This window comes from Solea solea, chromosome 12, assembly GCF_958295425.1.
Source record: "Solea solea chromosome 12, fSolSol10.1, whole genome shotgun sequence".
Lineage (NCBI taxonomy): Eukaryota > Metazoa > Chordata > Actinopteri > Pleuronectiformes > Soleidae > Solea > Solea solea.
The window spans coordinates 7,081,944-7,103,115 of NC_081145.1; the positions used below are offsets into that span (position 1 = coordinate 7,081,944).

General features: G+C 41.6%; 1 protein-coding gene across 3 annotated transcripts; it reads right to left on the bottom strand.

The window, feature by feature from the left end:
* Nucleotides 1–1,583: 1,583 nt before the first annotated feature.
* Nucleotides 1,584–19,587, bottom strand: LOC131470493 (ras association domain-containing protein 8). 3 transcript variants are annotated; one of them, XM_058646355.1, is made up of 7 exons: nt 19,425–19,587; nt 19,209–19,346; nt 10,832–11,031; nt 8,745–9,541; nt 8,389–8,586; nt 6,493–6,631; nt 1,584–1,722 (listed from the first exon to the last, which is right to left on the bottom strand). In XM_058646355.1, the coding sequence occupies exons 3-7, from the start codon at nt 10,932–10,934 to the stop codon at nt 1,607–1,609; spliced, it is 1,353 nt and encodes a 450-aa protein (XP_058502338.1). In that variant the 5' UTR covers nt 10,935–11,031; nt 19,209–19,346; nt 19,425–19,587; the 3' UTR covers nt 1,584–1,606. The 3 variants fall into 3 exon arrangements, with proteins under 3 accessions (XP_058502338.1, XP_058502339.1, XP_058502337.1); XM_058646356.1 differs by having other exon boundaries at nt 8,751–9,541; nt 19,209–19,587; XM_058646354.1 differs by having other exon boundaries at nt 19,209–19,587.
* Between the last annotated feature and the right edge of the window lie 1,585 nt (nt 19,588–21,172).

Consider the following 21,172-nt stretch of genomic DNA (forward strand, 5'->3'; position numbering starts at 1 on the left):
ACATCACTGTCTCGACCACTCTGCTCCTTCACTGCGGTCCATTATAGCCTTTTTCAATCTGCTGATACAAAACAAACGATACAGTCAAGTATTACATTCACAACAAAAGTACATAAAAAAACAAAAACGGCATGTGTGTGTGTGTGTGTGTGTGTGATGTGAACCCAGCAAAGGTTTTGCTTTGCGGGATAAAACATGGCACTTTGGGCTAAAAAACTCTCTGTGGGTTTAAATGCGCGTTATGTTTTATACAAACATTTGACAGGTTCTTTTTATATTTTATATGAACATCAATGTTAAAAAAGACGTATTTCTTTCAATAGCTTCCACGCCGTGACCCGCCGTATAACTACTCTTTAGCTTACACTAATTGTATTCACGTATAAGGCACTTTGATGTGATTAGTAGCTGAACTACGACCTAAGATGGGCTTCTAATCTTGGCTATTCTGACTGCACACACACACCTATTTGATCACAGACACACTGAGACTGTAGATATTCTACTGTGCTACTTCATGCCACCATTGCTAGATTTCACTCACTTTATATACTGTAATGTGTAATACGTGTGCTCTGCACATCCTCATATGGCTATAGTAACATCACAATCATGAATCATGCAACAAGACCTGCAAATCTTTGGCCTCCAATCCTTGGAGAAAAAACAAGCACAATACATTTGGCAAAAATACTCTATGAACTCATTCACCGACAAACAAAAATAAACATTAACACTGCTTCATTATGCAGATAATACTGCAGGAGTGTAGTGAGCACTGCATGTTTCCATCTGAATGCACCGGTTTGTAATAAAAACACAATCATTCACAGAATAGAGATAAAGAAATGAAGGAAACGTATACACTGAGCCATCATTTTGGTACAGTAACATTCTTGGGTAACAAAACTATTAACCATTTGTGCATAGTTTGAATGTGGACACACTGTCAGAGCAACAGGAATGCAAAAATGCTGATATGCAAAACACTAAAACCAAGACAAAGTTTTCCAACAGACACAAGTGGATTTTCTTTTTTTTTATCTTAGATAACAACCAGCCAATAAGCCAGATAAACTCCATTTACTGCAGATAACACACGTGTTCAAAGATATAGAGTTCATAGATTCACATAACAGGTTTCTGAATAGAGTATTGTTCAAAAAGGCAAACGCTCTGAATCATGATGCTTGTGAGGAAAACATACAAATCATTCAGCAGGTACTAAAGTGAGAGTAAGTGTACATGACGTGGATATGTTATCACACGAAGTTCACAACAGGACAGCCCCATCATCACAAGGTCCTGACATGTTCCCAGTGCACTGACGGCGTCAGGAAAAGCCTTTTTCCTTCATGGCCCCGATCATTTTCCATTCCCACTAAGTGCTCACTGACTTCCATTTCAACATTCAAACATCATTCCTTCACTACAGTGAGTCTTCACACTCAAGGCTGTCACCATGTGACCGAGACAACAGTGCATAGTAATGTGCTACTGAGGTATCCTGTACTACGGTTTCCACACATAAGGGGGTTGGGGAGTGGTTTGAGCGTTGGGAAAGGAGACATGACGTGTTCCTTCCTTCCTTCCACTCTGGATGCTCTCACACATAGATGCCCTCTGGGTTCAGTCCAGAAGTGAGAGGGCTGTGCAGGACCCGCAGGTGACCGGACATCGTGTGGGACGACACGGGCCGCTTCAGTGAGCCAGTGAGTGGAACTGAGGAGAACACAAAGTGAAGGAAATTAGAAAAAAAACTATGTTTGACAGCTGAGTAAACTCTATTAACTCATTAAGACAGTAAGGTATTGATAGACCTCTGTGAAACATGGTGTCATGACCAAGAAAGCTGGTGGTGTTTAGTTGTCGTCTTGTGGTTCCTGTTTTATTTTGAAATTTCTCTCTTGTCCCTTCCCCTTGTGTTTTCCTGCCAGTCTGATTGTCTGCTCCGCCCTGATTGTTTCCACCTGTTCCCCATTACTGTGTGTATATTATGGTCTGTCTCCCTTTGTCTGTTGCCAGTTTGTCATAACTCCTGTGCCTTTGTCTTGACAGGAATTATCAGTATTTGCTCCATGCCACTGTGTCCTCAGGTTTTTGTACTTTTTGTTTACTACTTTGTCAAGTCCTTGTTTTTTTTTTTATTGTAGTTTTTCCCTCGAAAGAATGTGTTTTGTTTCTTAGATTTCTTTGAAAGGGTGATTTTGTTTGTTAGCTTTAGCTGTTTTTTGTTAGTAGTTTTTCCCTCTTTTTTTGTTGCAGTTTGAAAATAAAAGTTTGTTTATTTTTCACTTAGTCATGCAATTGGGTCCAAGTCCTTGTCTCGGCGTGACAGTACAGACAGTTAAGAACTTACATTTGTTGACGTACATTTGCTCTACTTCACAAAATAGCAAACGTGGCTACGATATATATCGTCTACGGTAGTATCTTAATTGTTGTTTTAACGATGTGTGAAATTACAATATGGAGTATGTCGAAATCATTTTGCAAGAACCAATCAAAACACGCCTTTTTGAGAGGCCACACATTCACTGCGCGAGGACAGAGGCAATGCGGCGCATGCGCATTGAGAACACAAGTCGTGTCCATGTCCACGCTTCACAACAAAGCTAACGTAGCTGCATGTATCTGCAAACTATGTCGGGAGCGGTTGCCGTCAAAGACAGCTCGACTACGAATTTGTTTCACCATCAGCGAATTAACCACCAACCACCGCACAGAATATAACGAATATGAAAAGCTTCGTCAGTCAGCGGTCGACCACGACCGGCCAGCTAAGGTACCGACCAGAAAACGCACTCAGCAAACTTTAGCAGCAGTTAAATGTGTATCCACATTCTCATGTTAATGCCTTGTAGTTCAAATAGGATGAGTATTGTTTACATTAGGCGGAAGTGTCAGTTTAAAATGCTCTCATGATAGTTTTTGTCGTTGTGCAATATTTAAGTTAGTAAGTTTAAGTTAATAAATAAGACCTGTTTTTCTTGAACAAGTTGTTTTTGTCAATGTTATCATTAACATCTAATATACTATTAACAAGAGAAAGCTGGTACAACAGCTTCTCCTACGCTTTCTCAACTTCGATACTTACAACACATTTTTGAGGGTTGCAAAATTTCACCAATTATCGTTATCGGCAAAATCCCAAAAAATCGGGATATTGATTTTCATCAATATCGCACACCACTACCAGTAATATCACGATACAACAATTCTGTGATCATCAATATGTTGCAAGACAATCATATAGCGATGCATCACAATGTCTGTTTAAATGAAGAAAACAAAACGCTTGTGAGAAGTTAAGTGCAGGATTTCTCTATTTATTTATTTATTGAACGTGGATGGGGCATCTCTTAACGCAGATTTCTCCGCCATTATTCCACTGTAAACTCTCTTCTTCTGTCAAGAAACATCCACCCAGGTTTCCCACATTCATTGGACCAAAGCTAAATCTGGTACAACACTTTTCTCTTACTGAGATTACTGTATTTTGCACACTGCCCTGATTCATATTTACCAAACTAAACTACTATTATGTTTCTATTTATTTGTGTTTTACGTTGTGTTCTTATTTGTGAGGCAATACTGTGTAAATATGTTCATTGTTTTTAAATTATCTGGTGCAAATTTCATATAAACATCCATGAAAGTCTTTTTGTTTTTATAAATTACAAATAATTCCTGTGTCTAGGAAACAGTTCACAATGAAGCCACCAGGGGTCACTATCGAGCCGTGCAGTAAATCAGCAGCTGCAGTGGTTTTTTTCATGGCCCGGCACAAAAGCTCTTGCTGATTTGTACACACATGAATTGGAAGGTCATTAGAAGGACATGGGCATTCTATTTCATTATTTTTTCATAATTGAAAACCATTAGCATTCAAGTTTAATAATACACCAATCTAGCATATTTCATGCAGTCAGAGAAATCCAAGAGGTCAACTATAAAAGTTACTCAAACTAAATAGACTAGACTGTAACTGTTGAGCGAGAAATGTGAACCAAAATGAAATCAAGTTATCAATAATTGTTTCCACCATTCCATATGCTTATCTCCAACAGCTTGTGCACTCAATTTAGGAGTGGATTAAATTAGAACACCAAATCCAATAAACCACATTTACTCATTCCCAAGGCTTTTTAAGCAGCAGGAACTGGGATTACTAAATTATTCAAGGGTATGTTATAATAGAGCTTTAGCTTAATGTCCATACTTGTTCACTGAGATCCATACATTTATTTCTGTGACCAAAAGTTTATTTTTAAGTTTGTGCCTTTTTTCCCCCCAAGTTTGGATGTGAATGTACTTACAACACATACTTCTTGAAGTTAATCTTAAAGGGGACATATTACGCAAAATCAACTTTTTAACCATTTTAATACTTATATTTGGGACTCTGGGGGCCCTACCAGTCACCAAAGTGTGGAAAAAGAATACTCCGTCATGTTTTCGTGGTTCCCCTAAGTGTAAGTATAGGCGATAAAACACTCGATGTTGAATTCCCTGCGCTTATGACGTCAGCATGCGCATTTCACCGCGAATGTTACCGCCCACCAGTAAGTTTACTTCGAGAGCTCCACCTTAGCTCCACCTTGTCCCTGCGAGAGTGCAGGCGAGGGAGGAAGAGCGGTATTATGTCAACGCGGAGGGACAAGTGTGCTGTTCGTGGCTGCACAGTGGAGCACAGTGTTTTACACAAACTTCCAGCCTCAGAGGATTTGATATATGAAGCTAATGTGCCGGATAAAGTCAGCAAACGTGTGTTCGTACTAGACAGCGGTCGCCGTATTTAGTCAGGGGACGTATTTCACCGACGTACAAACACACACGTTGTTAAGAAAAGGTCACATAGAGCTCATAACTAACCATTCTGACACGTCCTAATTAAAAATATTTGTTCAGTACGTCCTCCATGACCGGAGCACAGACTCAGTCTGATACAATCACATATACAGCGGCGAGCGGCAGTTTATGCCGCTCGCCACTGGCGATCAGCGGTGCTGCACTCTCTGTGCAGAGGTGCTGCACTCTCTGTGAAAATCACCACCGCTGATCGCCAGCGGCGAGCCGCCTAAACGGCCGCTGTATGCGACTGATCGCCAGCTCCGGTGCAGACCGGTGACTATGCTCCGGAGACCTCGCCACCGCGGCACCGCTGATCGCCACCGCGGCACCGCTGATCGCCAGCGGCGAGTCGCCTAAACGCTGTATGCGTTTAGGCAGCTCGCCGCTCGCCGCCGGCGATCAGCGGTGCCGCGGTGGCGATCAGCGGTGCCGCGGTGACGAGGTCTCCGGAGCATAGTCACCGGTCTGATACAGTAACATACAGCGCCAGCTTATGCAGCTCGCCGCGCGCCGCTGGCGATCAGTGGTGCTGTTCCTAAGTGTTTTTAACTGATTAACAGTTCGGCACTGTTCGGCTCGATCCTTATGTAGAACGTCTCTTCCTGTGACGGCACTCTGGCTGTTTTCTGCGCACGCTGCCATGTTGATATTGTCAGAGAACTAGTGGAGGGAGGGGGAGACGAATAGAGCTGTAAAGCGCTGTAACGAGGACAAATCAGAAACCCCCTGGAAGAAGTGGGTGTGTGTTTGCCTGTGTCTCATTTGCATGTAAAGGGACCATGCACGAAAACCGAGCGTTCTGAAAGGGGCGGGCTTAGCAGGGTTATTGAACTGCTATGATGCTTCATCCTTATGGTATTTTGACCAAGGCATGTCACTGACATGTTCATTAGGACACCAGGGAACTATTTTAATGGGGGAAATAGGGTATAATATGTCCCCTTTAATTAGAGTTCATGAACGACGACAGTGTAGGTTCTACATTACTGTGTACGCAGCTCGCTGTGGACAGCCTGTGTTGCTGTGTGTGACTGTTCTCCCATGATTCAGTGCTCTCAGTCTAACGTGGCAGATATCAGCTGGTTTCCTGTAGGACGACAGAGCTTCGGTCCAATCAGTCCATCACACAAACTGCCGAGCATGTGACAGATTTAAAGTGTGATGGAAGGGGTGAAGAACAGAGAGTGCAGTGAATAAATGACGCCAGGTCTGTCTGTATCCAGGCAGCTGTTGGCATGGAGACAATAAAAAACTATTACTACACTTCCTTAATCGGTGCCTTGATGAAACAGAAAGCACTGACGACGTGCACTTTATACACTTTGTCTGAATAGTATGAATGGCAGCCCGAGACATTCAGACATCCCAGGTACCTGCAATTTAACTCTGAATCTATAGGAACAAGTGAATCAGCAATTCTCCGTTTCTCTCTGGAGAGATTAGGGGTCAACAGTCTTTATCGTCAATTTGACAAGTAAGAGTTGAGCAGAGTGCGTGGGCTCGATGAACTAGAACTCCTCAGTGGGATTAGAAACACTCCTCATCAGAGCGGTTTACTGTTGGTACAGATAAAAAAAGAAAAAAAGACAGCGATGTCTTGATAATCTAGAAGGAGGATTAAAAGGAGGACTTGTATACCATGACTGCTGTGGCTGCTTTCATCCTCAGAGGGCTCAGCTGGCAGAACTGTGACTTTGGTGCCCGTCTGCTTGATGAACTGCTGCAGGTTCACTTGCCTCAGCTCCTTGGTCAACTGCTCCAGCTCATGTTGCATGTCCTTCAATCACAGCAAACAAGATCAAAAACAGATTGACATCTTGCGCTGGCACAAACATGGTCCTTCTGTATTTATTATGTTGTTTAACAAAATCAGACCAACACAAAATGCAGGACCTGTAAACGGTAAACTGTGTAAACGGCCTTTCCCAAACTTAAAGGTCCAAGTGTGTAGGAATCACTGAGAACTACCACTCAAACCCAGCCCATAAATAAGTGTTTCCTCAAATATGATCCCCCATCAAAAACAAGAGATATGTTCCAGTGTGAATTTGAGGGAGCTGTTATTTCAATTATTTACCTCCTCATACTACTTGATATTGATTGCATATAATGCAGGGTTATTTGATGCTCGATTACAAAAATAAGTTAAAAACCTCTCACTCTTCACCTGCTGTACCTTCACAGCCCCACAAGGGGGCGCAGCTCACACTTTGGTGCAATCACTGCTGTAAAGTATGAAGTATCACCTGTTATGTGGGTTCTGAGCTGTGCATCTCAGTGTTTTTGTTTTGTTAGCCAGTCTGGGAGTTTGTGCGTGTCGGTTCTTGTGAATTCATGTGAATGTATACAAGTCCCTCCCTGTGAAAAAACCCGTTGGCAGTGACACAAATATGATTTCACTCCCTTCTCTTTGTCGTGTCTTTCCGGACACAAAAGCCACAATAAAGACACAAATCACTTGCCAAACACATAGTTGTTAGACTAGAAACCGCAGTGGTTAGGTCTTGTTTTTAAAAACAGTCTAATGGCCAGTCCCAGCGCGGTGCAGCTATGTCAACAATGCTAACTAGCTGAGAGAGTGATCACACATGCCATCGCAGAGCGACGCTACATTTTATGCTGACACTTTAAAAAACATTTACCAACCGTGCTGGTGTGTTTACAGGTTACTATCAATCAATTATTGCACTATTTTTTCCCCCACTGTTGCACATTTTACTTTTTATGTTTACATTACATTTTATGTTTATAATATTTGTTAGTATTGCTGCTATGGTGAAACAATTTCTCCTTGGGGATGAATAAAATATTTCTATTCTATTCTATTCTATACTAAACCACACACGTGCACATGCAGTCAATATTAAATGCCATCTACATCCCATACATCAGAGTGTGATGATATGATTATAATGTAGTAATTAATGACAAACAGATGAATGGTATTGTATATTAGTATATAGTATAGTATAACTACAATGTACTAGATACTAGATTATATTGCGGTACAATACTGTGTGTATATGCTTTATTTTAGTGTGATTTAGAGCTGCAACTAACGATTATTTTCAAGATAGACATTTTCTCAAATGTCTTGTTTTATCCACAAACCAAAATAATTCAGTTTTTAATGATTTCTTTGTTATAAGAACCCAGACAATATTCACATTTAAGAGGCTGAAACAATCAGAAATCTTGTTTTAATCATGAAAAAAGATTCAAACGTTCAATCGATTATCAAAATAGTTGGCGATTAATGAAGTCATCGATGAATAACCAAGAAATCGAGTAATTGTTTCAGCTCTAGCTGTCTGCTATATAATGTCTAATTATTCATTTGTTTGTTACCTCGTTCTGTTTTTAGCTGTTTTTATTCTGCACTTTCACTGTAACAATTTCCGTCATGGGGATCAATAAAGGACCATCATCTCACTCTTAATAGCCTTTCTTCTAACTACATTAACCTGCAGTAATATTCCTCAAAAACAAAAGAAAAGAAGAGCAATAAACGATAAGCACCTGAATGCATCTTACCTGCAGTTTTTTGCTGCTTTGTCCGAGTGATCGGTCCACAGCTCTGCAGCTGGTCTCCAGCTGAACAGCCTGTCTCTCCTGGGATTTCAGCTCTGATTTAACCTTGAGGACCTGAGCCCGAGCCTCTGCCTCACTGACCCACTGGGTCTCCTGCCGCTCCCTCTGCAGCCTCTCCTCTTCCAGGCCTACCTCCACACCCTGATGAGACAACAAGAGAAACGACTCAGGAAACAGGCCAAACATTACAATGTACAAATATCCCCAGAACAGATGGAATTAATTAAGCAACTAGGAATAGCCTATATATATATAGCTTTCTTCTAAAAAATGCATTTGTTATCCCACAGATAGCACACCTGTACCATTGCCAGCTTTTCTTCAATCTCCACTTCACAGCCCTGCAGGCGTCCTTGTAGCTCCTGTAGTCTCTCCTCCAACTGTCGCTCACTCTCTAGCTCGATCTGCAGCTCAGTGGCCCAAAACTCCTCCTCCTCCATCTCCACCTCATTCTTCCTCAGGTGCTTCTCCAGCCTCAGGATCTCCTCTATCAGCCCTCCAACACATGAATCCTCAGTGCACACTGCCCCCTGTCCCCCTCTGCCCTCGGCCCGGACCTGCAGCTCGCCCTCATACGCCCCGAGTTTCCTCTCCAGCATGCTGAGAGTCTCTCTCTGTAGACCCACTAGTCTGACCAGATCCTCCATGCGACAGGCCCACAGGCCAGGAGATGCACTCCCCATGGCTGGTCCTCCATGGTGGGGAGTCCCACCGTTTCCAAGAAAAAGTCTACGTTTGGCCTCAGCCTCTCCAAGCCGGCCCCCACTCAGGATATCCCTCAGGCCCCTGGGTGCACCGGTGAACGTGAGAGACTTGCGGCGCGGCTCACGGCGTCGGAGGGAGCGATCGTTGGGATGACGGAGCTTTGCGAGGGGAGGCAGGCTCTGTCGATGCAGACCGCGTTCAGGGCCCCTGAGCGTGGGTCCTTCGGATGGTGGTCTTTCGGTGAGGGAGGGGCCAGTGCGATGCAGGATCAGCTGGACGTCACCAGCATACTGGCCCCAAGTGTTCAGAGAAGCCACCGGGCTCTCATGAGGGGCAAGGTGACGCTCGGTGTCCCGCCATTTTTCTACCAGAGTGTATCTCCCGGTGCGACCTTCAACAAAAACAAGCACACACAAGATTTAAAATCACCAGTTTACATCAGCAAGACCAACAATAAAGCTGCCTATGCACAGTTTTGTATTTAAATAATAGATTCATCTAAGCAGATTTCTTTTGAGCTTCCAGAAGGAAGTTGTGAAGGAGTTGTTGCTCCACTATGAGAAAGAAAAATAAATGACTAATTTGGATTATTCAAGAAAAACACACAAAGATTAACTGATAATGTAAATAATTGTTAGTTGCAGCCCAAGAGGAAAGACTCTAAAGGAAAATACACACTCGGCACACTATCTATTTGTACCCAAATGTTTAAATGCACTTATTGTAAGTCGCTTTGGATAAAAGCGTCTGCTAAATGACATGTAATGTATTTATTGAAATATAAATAAGACAGCACAATATTATCATCTCATTGGTGTCGTGTTCCTCATTTTTCCACCAAAAATTGAAAGGTTTAAGAAAAGATGTGTGTGTATGTGTTTTTTTAATTAGGCTAATTAATATATATATTTTTTAAGTCTATACAGTAAAAATTCAGGCTGGAAAATAGATCAGTTAAAAGAGTATAAGAGCCAAATCAGTGTTGACTGTATTTGTAGAGGAGGGGGCTCAGAAGTGCTGCATTCTCAGTTTGGCAGGAGACACAGGGATGAGTCAGACTTTCCCTCCTACTACCTAGTGTTTTGTGGGAAGTGATGTCAATAAAGCCTGCTCAAGTGCCCCTGTTCCTGAAGGAGCCATATGGGAGAGGAGAGAGCTCAGCGTTCCAATATAGCCTCTGAATATGACCAACCGAACCTCAACAGGAGCTGAAGATGTAGGCAGGAGACTTGTCTGACTCATGAGGACTTTCAAAATAATTACAGTCATGGGTTGATGAACTGCACTGTATATATAGTGTTATTGTACTATTTCCTAACCCTTCATCAAATAGGTGCCTGGTTCAAGGTGACGTCTGTTCCAAAATGAGTTTGTTTTGCAGCCTCTGGACAACATACACTTTGTCAGTACAGAAAAGCTTAGCCTGTGTTTCCCTCTGCACTCCACTAACATGCCATTGTTTTGGAATGTAGTGACCACAGTAGGTAGAATTCTCCTAATCTCTCTGTAAGTGTGAGACGGAGGAGGAAATAAACAACAGCAGAAGGCAAAAGGACAAGAACATGTCTATGATATAACATGGATCAGTGTACCTTTATGTTCGTCATACTATTTCCCAAATCAAAGAAATACAGACACAGTATGAACAAAAAGCAGCACTGAACTATTTCAAATGTCTTACCTATGGCCTGGGCCAGAGCAATCACCACTTCCTGACACGTAGTTGCCTCAGTGACCCCACAGACGACCCTCTGGACTCCATCTACCCAGACCTTGAGCTCCATGTTGGGTCAGAAGCGAGGGGGCCGGTTGTGGTGCATTGGCCGCGGCATTATTATTAAAGGCTCCAGTGGTGCAGTTGAAACGCCTCTGGCTACTTCACTGGAGAGGAAACAAAAAGGAAAACAGGAAGCAGTTAGTCAGGATGTGCTCATGGCCAGGGTTACAATGCTCAGTCACTCTTAAGGATAAAGTGAAGTCGAAATAGTTCTTCCATCTCCTATTATGCCGACTTATAAACAAGCCAAATAAGCATAAACGCAAGGTAGAGTCAGGCTATTTTTGCAGGAGCTGAGCTAAGGTAAAGAAATGCCCAGTTGAGATTAGACAGCCAGCCGTGCAGGGACCAGCTGGTCTTAACACTGTTGTTTTGTTCTTCTCTATGAATAGGTGCATGAAGAGTCAGCGAGCAGACGTTTCCAGACCTAGTTCCTGCTTTTGTACAAGGAATAACAGAAGCAGTGAAGACAGAGCAGGAAAACAGATTTATCACAGAGAAGACAGAAACCGCACCATGTGGTGAAAAAAAAAAAATCATATTGTGATTATTTCTGACAGATATTCCGCTTCCAGTTCTCATACAGCGGAGCATTTTTGCATGTAGACTGCCATTTCTGTGGAAATACATTTCAAAATTCAAGTGATTTCTGGGCTGGTAGATATCTGTGGCATTGCAGAGTTTCATCATAACACCGTTTGGTCACAAATTTCATCTAAAACAATCGCAGTCTTTTGATTCGTAGACTGCACTTGGTCATATTGCGATTTCAATTCCATTCAAACAGGAAACACCAGTGCCTCGTGGGTCATTAGAGCAGTTACAATAAGTCCTAGAAGCATTAAAGACCTTAATGCTTGATTCAGTCTAAAATGATCACTTTTTCACAAATTCATAGACTTGGTGATTTGACGTACGGCAGATGTGAAAGGGTGAAGTGGCTACTGCTCACTTTATCAGACTGAGAAAGCACATGTTCCAATGTGAAGGTTAACCACCGGTTGTGTATGAAAAATCCATTTAAAGCAGCAGAGGCCTCAGAACGCACTTCAAGGACAGTAGGGAATGAATGGCATCTCTTCAGATCCATATCACTCTCTGTGGATCTAACCTTCACTGCACCTTCAACCACTCAGTCAAAGGGTCCTTTTGTTCTCCAAACCCCCACTAATTATACCTTCACTGGCTCCTGGACTTTCTATCCACACTCAAAATCACCGGCCTGTCTTATAGGCACCGCTTTTCTACACATATGGCATTCCGCAGAACTGAATTATTTCAAATATTGTTTACTTTATGTAAGTTCACAAATGACCACGTGTATTCAATAACCTGATTTACAGTCAAAATCTAAGGCTGACCGATTTGGGGATTTTTCTGAGATGATTATCATTAGCCATATTTTTTTATGATGACCTTTAGTTCAACATTCTTTCTCTATAATACACTGAGAATGTGATGGATCACTATCACATCAGATACTATCAAAATATGATAATCTAATTGAAGCATGGAACATTTTGAATGACTGAAACCACTGACAGTTAAGTATAAACCCGGTGTCAAATCACAGCCCATGTGATTTACTAATTGTTTCAAATTGTGGTTTTGTTTTGAAAAATCAAAAACCCACTGATTTTACAGGCAACAAAAGCTCATATTTCAGAAGATTCAAGCGAACGGTTAATGCTCAAATTCTCCATTAAAGCAACATTCTCAGTGTTTGAATGGCTGCCACTTTAGCCAGAGGTTTGACTCTTGATCACTCCAATCTTGGCGTATTCACAGCTGGCTGGAAAGTGCCTTTGTCCTTCATTCAGACGGCCCTTAAATGGCATTAAGGGCTGACGGATTAGAGAGGAAGAGGAAAACAGTCACACACACACACACACATGCACAGCACACACGATTTTCCTGTAGTGACCCAAAACACTGTCACCATTTGTCTTTAACTCTTTTTTAACTTTTCTTCTGGGGTAGAATGAGGAAAGAGTAATGGCGACTGAGTGGATGTTGATGTAAAGCAGGCAAAGAGGAATCAGCCAGAAAGAACATTTGGATACAATGGAGCAGGAAGGAGTATGTTCCCAAAATTATTCATTTAGCAAAAATGGAGGCCTTATTGCTTTCCCACATGCAGCCTGCTGTTACTGTGAAGATAAGATTAATGTCTTAGTGCGATGGAACGCCTCCTTTCAAAATGATCTATAAAATGTCCATTTGATTCCTTTTCCAGAAACGTTCAATATTATAAAGTTGAAACATGTAGAACACTGAACCGTTTCCCTTGTGCAGATTCTTTGAAGAAGAAGAAGAGGATCAGTGACATTAGCTTTTCCTGTGCTCTCATGTTTCCAACTATTTTTATTGGACTTTGGATGGAAATGATTGTCACATGATTGTCAAAAAAGTACAAATTTCATTTTTTTAACCTAAAACAGCGACTTAACTGAATTTAATTGCTTTAGAAGCACACTGCACAATCAATAACAGTCAAAAAAACATGCTGCAAGGCAGCACAGCATGATGGGAAGTGGGGAACGATTGGCTCTGAGGAACAAGAGGTGAATGTCTAAAAGGACTGTGCCTGTGGTTTGTAAAGGTCTGCTTCACTTGTTAGGCTTATCTGAACAATTCTTTGAGGTTTAGGTCTTTTTCCTTATCCTTACTTGTTAGTAATAGTTAGAGTACGTGTTGTTGTGCTGTCACCTGTGTTTTATACATGTCGGCGGCTTTTTTTTGTTTGTTTTTTAAATGTTACTGAGTAAATATTAATTAATATTAAGTATGACACTTTAAAACTAATGGCATCTGCGTCAAAGACCATCACATACACACACACATTAAAAAACCAGACATTTCCAAGTGCAGTAAAGACAAAACAATCAGGCTTTAAGGCCTCTTTCTTCCACACGCACGAGAAGACTCGAGGGGGGATTATAAATGTCACTCGCTCTGGTCCAGGCTTCTAACATTTATCGTATATTCATTAACATTTACCCACAAAACCCAACTGATGATACCAGGCACCGTGGCATGAGGCAGAATGCCACCGTAAGCTCTGCTAGCTCCATTCCTCTGGCCCATCAAAGCCTCAGCGAGGGGAGATGCCCGCTCCCTGGTTCGTGCGGCTCATCTTGTGCCAGAGAAGCATTTCACGACTCCACGACGGGTCTGTGGATTCTATTTAAGGTCAGATTAGAGATTATCAAAGTGCAGCGACTTCGGCGTCTGCATGCATTTGTTTCAGTCTTGTGTTTGGTTGAGTGATGTTGACTCAAGACGCAGTGAGGTGTGTGAGCAGTCTGTCCACACGCCTGACTGCTGGTGACAATACTCCAGGCCTACAGGAGCAGCTCACAGAGCTGGCAGAGAAAAGGCTGGTGTAAACAACCTACCATATGCTGCTGTGGGGGCTCAAACACGACCAACACACTGCAGCAACATACATCACGAGCAAAGGGAGCGCGCTTTGCTTCGGGAGCTTTAATCTATCGTGTATAAGTTTGAAATCTAAATAAATGTCTGTTACATTCAAGCCATTGTCAAGTGTGTTCACACGGAGCTGAGGAAGGCTACGTCTATATTAGAGAAGGTGTTTTCAGATAAAGAATAAGACGGACCCCCCTCCAGATTACCATTTCAGCCTAGTTTCAGAGGTTATCAGCACCCCTGCTGATATGGATAAAAAGGTAAATCATGTGACCTTTAGAGTGTGGGCATGCGTGTGCTGGGTTCTTAAAAAAAAGGGTAAAATGTAAGAAAAAATGAGGGTAAATTGTTTCCATCTAAAATGCAGTTGTGGAGTTTTCAAACAAAAACAGAGACAGCAGCATTTTTAAACGTCTCTGTCTTGGGGAAGACGTTGGGCTAATGTGGACCACAGGGATATGTGGAACAGAGTTCATGCATTTTTAATATGTAAACAGAGTTGTATGGATGAAGTCTAAGCCTGTGACATTTACACCAGTGTTTCTCAGGCGAGCGGTGTTTTGTTCTCATGTCGCCCAGTGACAGCCATTTGCTTTATGTTACCACTGATGGAGGCAAAGCAGAACCACTTAGTTCCACGCCGGAGCTTTAAAATCAGCACAACTTTTTACTTGGTCATTTATCGTGTGCCAAGAATCACAAACTGACCGGCGCATCGTGCACTTTTACAGTTGGCTGAACAAGGGGTTATTTGGGGAAAACAAAATGGCCACTCATTACGTAAGAACAAAACCACGGGTGAATTTTACTCCAACGAGAAAAAGGATCTCACAGGAAAACACTAATGTTCTAAAGTATAACCTCCATGAATGGAAGCTATTACCCTCTGGTTCCCGTTCTAATTGTTGACCATTGTTCACAACACGGCCATTTCATGAAGCCCAGAGGGTTTAGTCGTCGGTTTAAAGCCGTTTGCATCCAACTATCTAATGAAAACTAGTAACTGATTTATTATCGGCTTTCTAAGAAGCAAAATTCGCCCACACTGCTGTTAATTAAAGACGATGAGATACGTCTTAATGGCTAAAGCAACAGCAGATTGTTCTTGTATTTAAACCTCAGAGCCTATTGCTAACCAAACTTTAATTCAAATTGCACTCCCTGTAGCGTAACATGCAATTACTAGCAATTTATACTACACTGTAATTGGTAACAGAACTGTTGTGAAATAGATCTGTGAGCAGCCAGAGACAGACGCCGGTTTATTGTGGAGGCACTGGTGGTAACTTGGTTGGAACAAATTGGGTAAATCTCCCCCCCCACCCCACTCTTTCAGTTGTTCCAAGAACTATCAAGCGCTACAGCTCAGAACAATGCCTGAAGCATATTTGGGTGTGCCATTATTTTAGGAAACACTGTAAGGATCAGCACTTTAATGTTAAAGATCTTTCATGGGAACAAAATAAGGAGTTCCTGGTCACAGACATGAGTGAGGTTGTTCTTTCTACAGTAGTCAGTGTGAATGTAAACATCACAGAACATGGCAAAGTGATGAGCCTTGATCCTTTGAAGCATAAACTGATAGCATCCAGGGTTTGCATTCCTGGCCTGTGAATATGCAACAGCCCATGACTAAGAGATAAGAGGGGTTTGGGTTTATCTGTGGTCGCCACGGTTATGACGCAGACCACAGCGATGCAGTGACACTTGAATGAACGGAAGGGTTTAATCATGACATTGTCAAAAAATGAAATGAGCAATCTTGAAGCTGGTGATTCAGAAATATTTAAACACTGAACTTAAGTTTCCAAAGGTTTTTCTATTCATACTATTTAAACCAAGACGGATTAATGCAAGCGCAGTGAATTATTAGATTATTACTTACTTATGTTCACATTTTTCTTTTGATAAACATTGCTATGTGTACTATAACCTTATTATGTCATCAAAAGGTGTATTTGAAAATGTTGTTTTTTTTCGCTTACCCCTTTAACAAATGCGGTAATGTTTAGTTAATACATTACTTTAAAATATAATAGCACTGCAGTGCAGATTAGAGAGACAGGCCAAAGTATTGTTCAATGAAACTGTTATTGTGTCAGACGGAGGAAAAGTGAAAATAAGGAACTGTGCCCCCCCCCCCACACACACACACACAAAACCAACAAACAAACAAAACAAAAACAAACCCATTTGCCATCGACTGCCCTGACTTCTTATGGTAAGAACCCATATCAGTCAGCCTCTAAACAAAAGCCTACAGACAAATGTTCCACATTTCTGAGAAGTAATAAAGACAGTGTCTTTTCAGTTTAAAGCTCAAAGATGGTATATAAAAAAAAGTATACAGCCCTTGAGTCTGCAATGCAAAGCCTACAAACTTGGGTGGAAGCAAGACGAAAAAAAAATACACATTGTACCGTAGACAATGAGCCTACTTTACATTTGACAGTAGAAATGAATAGTCACAATCATCTTCTTCAGTAGATCATGATGTCAATTCTGTAAATTATGTTCCCATTCAGAGGAAAACAGATGGTAAAATACGACACATGTGAGTGGACACTGTGTGACTGACAGCTGTTATAATAACAGTGAAGTCTGTGAACTTTGGGTTTAAACAAAAAAACTGACATGACGCAAATCTCGAGGCTTCAAGACAGGAGTTCATTTACAACTGGAAGATTACATCATTTTATATATTTATTTTATTTTTATATATATATATATATATATATATATATACATACACACACACACATCGGCTATATATCGGCTCTGCTCGCTTGGAACCTGGCCAGAGCAGTTTCCAAGCGAGGTTCCTTAATGGAAAAGCAAAAAAAAACAAAAAAAGAAAACGTGCCGAGTCGAGAAATATGGTAAAGCTTTAGAAAATGCTGCATTGTAGCCAAACTACATACAAAACTAAAGTAACCCCAAAATGTAGACAAAATAAATTCAGATACTTCCTTAGAAGTTTGGCTCCAGCTCCAAATTTCTTGTGTTTAGGATTAAACCCACATCCAGTCACGCTACACACACACACACACACAACGCCCACAGCTCCAGCCAGCACTCCAGTGGCCCCCCCTGCCCTACAGCAAGCCTCTTTCTCAGTCTGTCTGGCTGATATTAAACTATTAGGCACTCAAGCTGCCTCCCCTATTTGGGAGGTCAGCACTGGCAGGATCTGGAACATCTGGACGGCACGTTCAGCCAGCAATAATACCGCCTTTGTTCCCTTGCCATATTCTCTGCTCACTAACCAGCTTTGAAGAGCCAGTCGGGCAGGCAGCAGACTCCTGCACTGGGGCAGAGGCACAGCGGGGCATAAAGAGGCATCTGGCCAAGGTTTACATGTTTAAGTGGTTAGTAAAACATCATCTGGTGCTGAATCACACTCCTGCATACAGCGTACGCATGCCGAGAACTCAAATGGTTTTACAGCAGCAGCTGTAGTGGCAGACACAGAGGAAAAGGGGAAAATCTTACTGTTTCTTTTTCCAGTCTATATGCAGATCTTTGCAGTCTGGTCTGTGTGGTGCTACGACACAGTTAAACAAAGCGGAGACCATCTAATAACATGATCCTTTATTTTAAGTGAAGCAACGTACGGACATCAGACAGCATAGGATTGTGAGACACAGAACCTTAATGCGGTAACTCCACAGGTTGGTTCTGCTTCACCTGGCTTCTGTGGAGAGAAGAGGACTGAGGCTGCAGATAGAATGAGTGTAATTTATTTGATATTGATTACTGGCATACTACATGTTCACAGAAGATGCTCAAACTGATAAAAAAAAAAACACCTTAAGAGAGCGACTTTACGGCTTTAACGTACAATAGTATAGATTTTTCTAAGTAAATCCACATCTACCTTCATTTGATTCCATATTTCAGAAAAGCTGAATGTTGTAATGCTTCAAAAAACATGTAACTCAGGACATTTTAAAGAGGGAACACAAGAATCTTACATAATATGCACTATTATGCATTATTACATTGTATCTGGAAAAATACAAGCTCCCACTTGTGTGGCACTTCAACTAAATCACTGCGACTGCACGTCTGTGAGATAGACAGCATCCAAGTCACTCACGACACAATCTATTTCCAATTTTCTCCATTCACAACCATCCTGATGATGGAAATGTACCATCATCATCATCACCTTACATTGTCCCAATTCTTTGACTGTTAAAACAACACTGCACAATAATTGTGGGGGAGAAGCAGCCAAGTGTTCTGATTTCTTGAAATAACAGACACAGTTAAGAGTGATATCTCTGCACTAAACATCCTAGAGGCCATTTTAACATAAAAATGCAGCTCTCAAAGGAGTGACAGGGAAAACTTTATTGTCCCTGTCAGAAAAACTATTCTTTTCTTTATGCGTGCGCTCATGCAAGCAGGGTAAAACATTTTTTTAAAATATTTGTATTGCATTTTCTATATATAAATAATTATAATCATAAATATTACAGCAAAAACAAACAAATAAAGATACAGAGCAGCTCCAGTTCTTATGTGGACCACAAACTACAGCCTCAGAAATGTACTTTTTAAGTGATGACGTTCACACACACACACACACACAACGCGAATAAAAACATTCGCTGTGTGTGTGTCGTAGGTGTTTCTAAAACGTCACTCGACATCATATAGTCGGTGTCTGGCGGGACGAGGTTGGTCGAATGTGGATAATTAGCTGCAGTGAGCTGAGAGGGAAACTGGCCCCTCAACTCTTCTACTACTCAAATGTTTCCGTTATCCCAGCGTCGCGACTCCAGCTCGAGCACCGTCCGCAGCACATTCGGCTCAAAACCAGGTCCGTGTGTAACCATCTTACCTCTGTGATGCGGACACGACTGAACTCTGTGCTCCCTGTCCGAGGCGAACTTGTGGAGGAGGACGCAGTTAAAGACGCCAATTCCCCAAAATATGTGTCCTCTTTTCCAGCATTACCCTGTAAATCACTTCTGGCCAACTGCGACAAAGTAACAGACGTTCAGCTGCTGGACAAAAAAGCCCCAAAACACACACACAGAGCAGGACACACACTCACGGCTGCGGACGCGCGTGAAGACAGACTATCGATGGTCCGAAACTTTGCATCCTTCCTCTTTGTGCGCTAGTCTTCTGCAGTCTCTCTAATAAGCTGCGGAAATTGCCCCTCTCCCCGTTTCATTACTCCTGCTTGTAAATACACAGCGTTGGAAGTGGGACACCGCAAGGCATTGTGGACCGTTTAAAGCTGCAATACACTCTGATGGGGTGGGGGTGGATGAGTGGATGGAGCAGGGCCGCCCCTAACCATTTTGGTGTCCTTGGCAAGATTGGCATTTGGTGGCCTGCCCCAAAGCCCCCGAAACATGACCGCAGTTCTTCTGCTTTGTTGTTGTTGTTGTTTTCAAGCACTTTGCATCTGTAATGTTGTGTTACTACCTCCTCCTTCTCTTTTCTTTACACAGTTAGACTTTGGTTTTAAGACTCAAATTTTTGGGGTCTAAATTAAAATTTATTTCTCCAACTTACAAATGTATTTTCTCATGAAAGAGATTTTAGTGCACGACCTTTAAACATAAATCAATGTTTGTTACATTCAAACTATTCTCAAATGAGTTCACACATTGCTGATTAATGGCGTTTTTTTCTATTACACAGTTCGAGCACTACTTGGCTCATGACTCTTCCAGTGACGACACAGTCTGCTGACATCACTGACGGAAAAGCAAGAAAATGAGTAGAGTCTATCCGAGGCTGAAAACAAGTTGAAGTGTGACCGAAAACACAAAGACACACTGACAAAAAGTTTCAAATGTGAATTCTACCGCTCAAAAAACCTGGTCATTCAGTTTGATGGGATTTCTCTGTGCTGCTGCTGCTGTATACACACAAACACTCCCTCATTATAGGTTTGATAGTGTTGCTTGAGAGAGCCTGTTTTCAGATGAAGGACACGGCGGCACACAAATGATGAGACATTGTTTCTTTTCGCAAAGACCAAACAGAGACAGAATAATGACATCAACAACATCCCTCCGTATCCCCAACGCGTCAGGAAACAACTGTGCCCTTCACATACCAGAGAAGAAGTTGTTGTTCTTCGATGGCTGAAGAAAATTAAAAGAGACTGGCTAGTTTGTCCATTCAGGCTACTGTAGGAACATGGCAGCACAAGATGGTGGCCTCAATCAAGCGAGGCCCAAAGTAAACATTTAAGAGGCTTATTTTAGACCAAACAATTTTCTGTGTAAAACAATAATATATACGATATATACTTATCGTTAAAAATCCTCTTAAATGTTACACACTAGACGTTAACTTGTAATAATATATACAATAGAATACTTTGATGCTGTGAGTTAAAAATGACATTTGGCTAAACTTTCTTCATCTTTTCTTCTCTGAACATTTGGGGCTTTCAAATAGTGACTGAGCAAAATGTAAAGTGAGAAATAGAGGTAATCTGCTGACATCTGTTTGCACAGCTCAAGTGCAGCAGAGCTTGGCAGAAAATTGTGAGGATCGTGGTGCAAACGCAACTTTGACACAACCTACAGCAGAATGACAACTTATATAGCCAATTATGTTTCAGACATGAAAAGTCTCATACATTATATATCTGACCCTACAGAAAGGTTTACAGTCAAATATGCAACTGAGGTGGTTTTTAATTACAGAATAAGTTCAGTTTGAATTGTTTGAATTTCAGTTCAACTTCAAAATTTATTTTATATATATAATAAAACACAAATATTAAAACAGTTTAATATACCATACAGTTAACAGCTACTGCAAAAACAATATTTA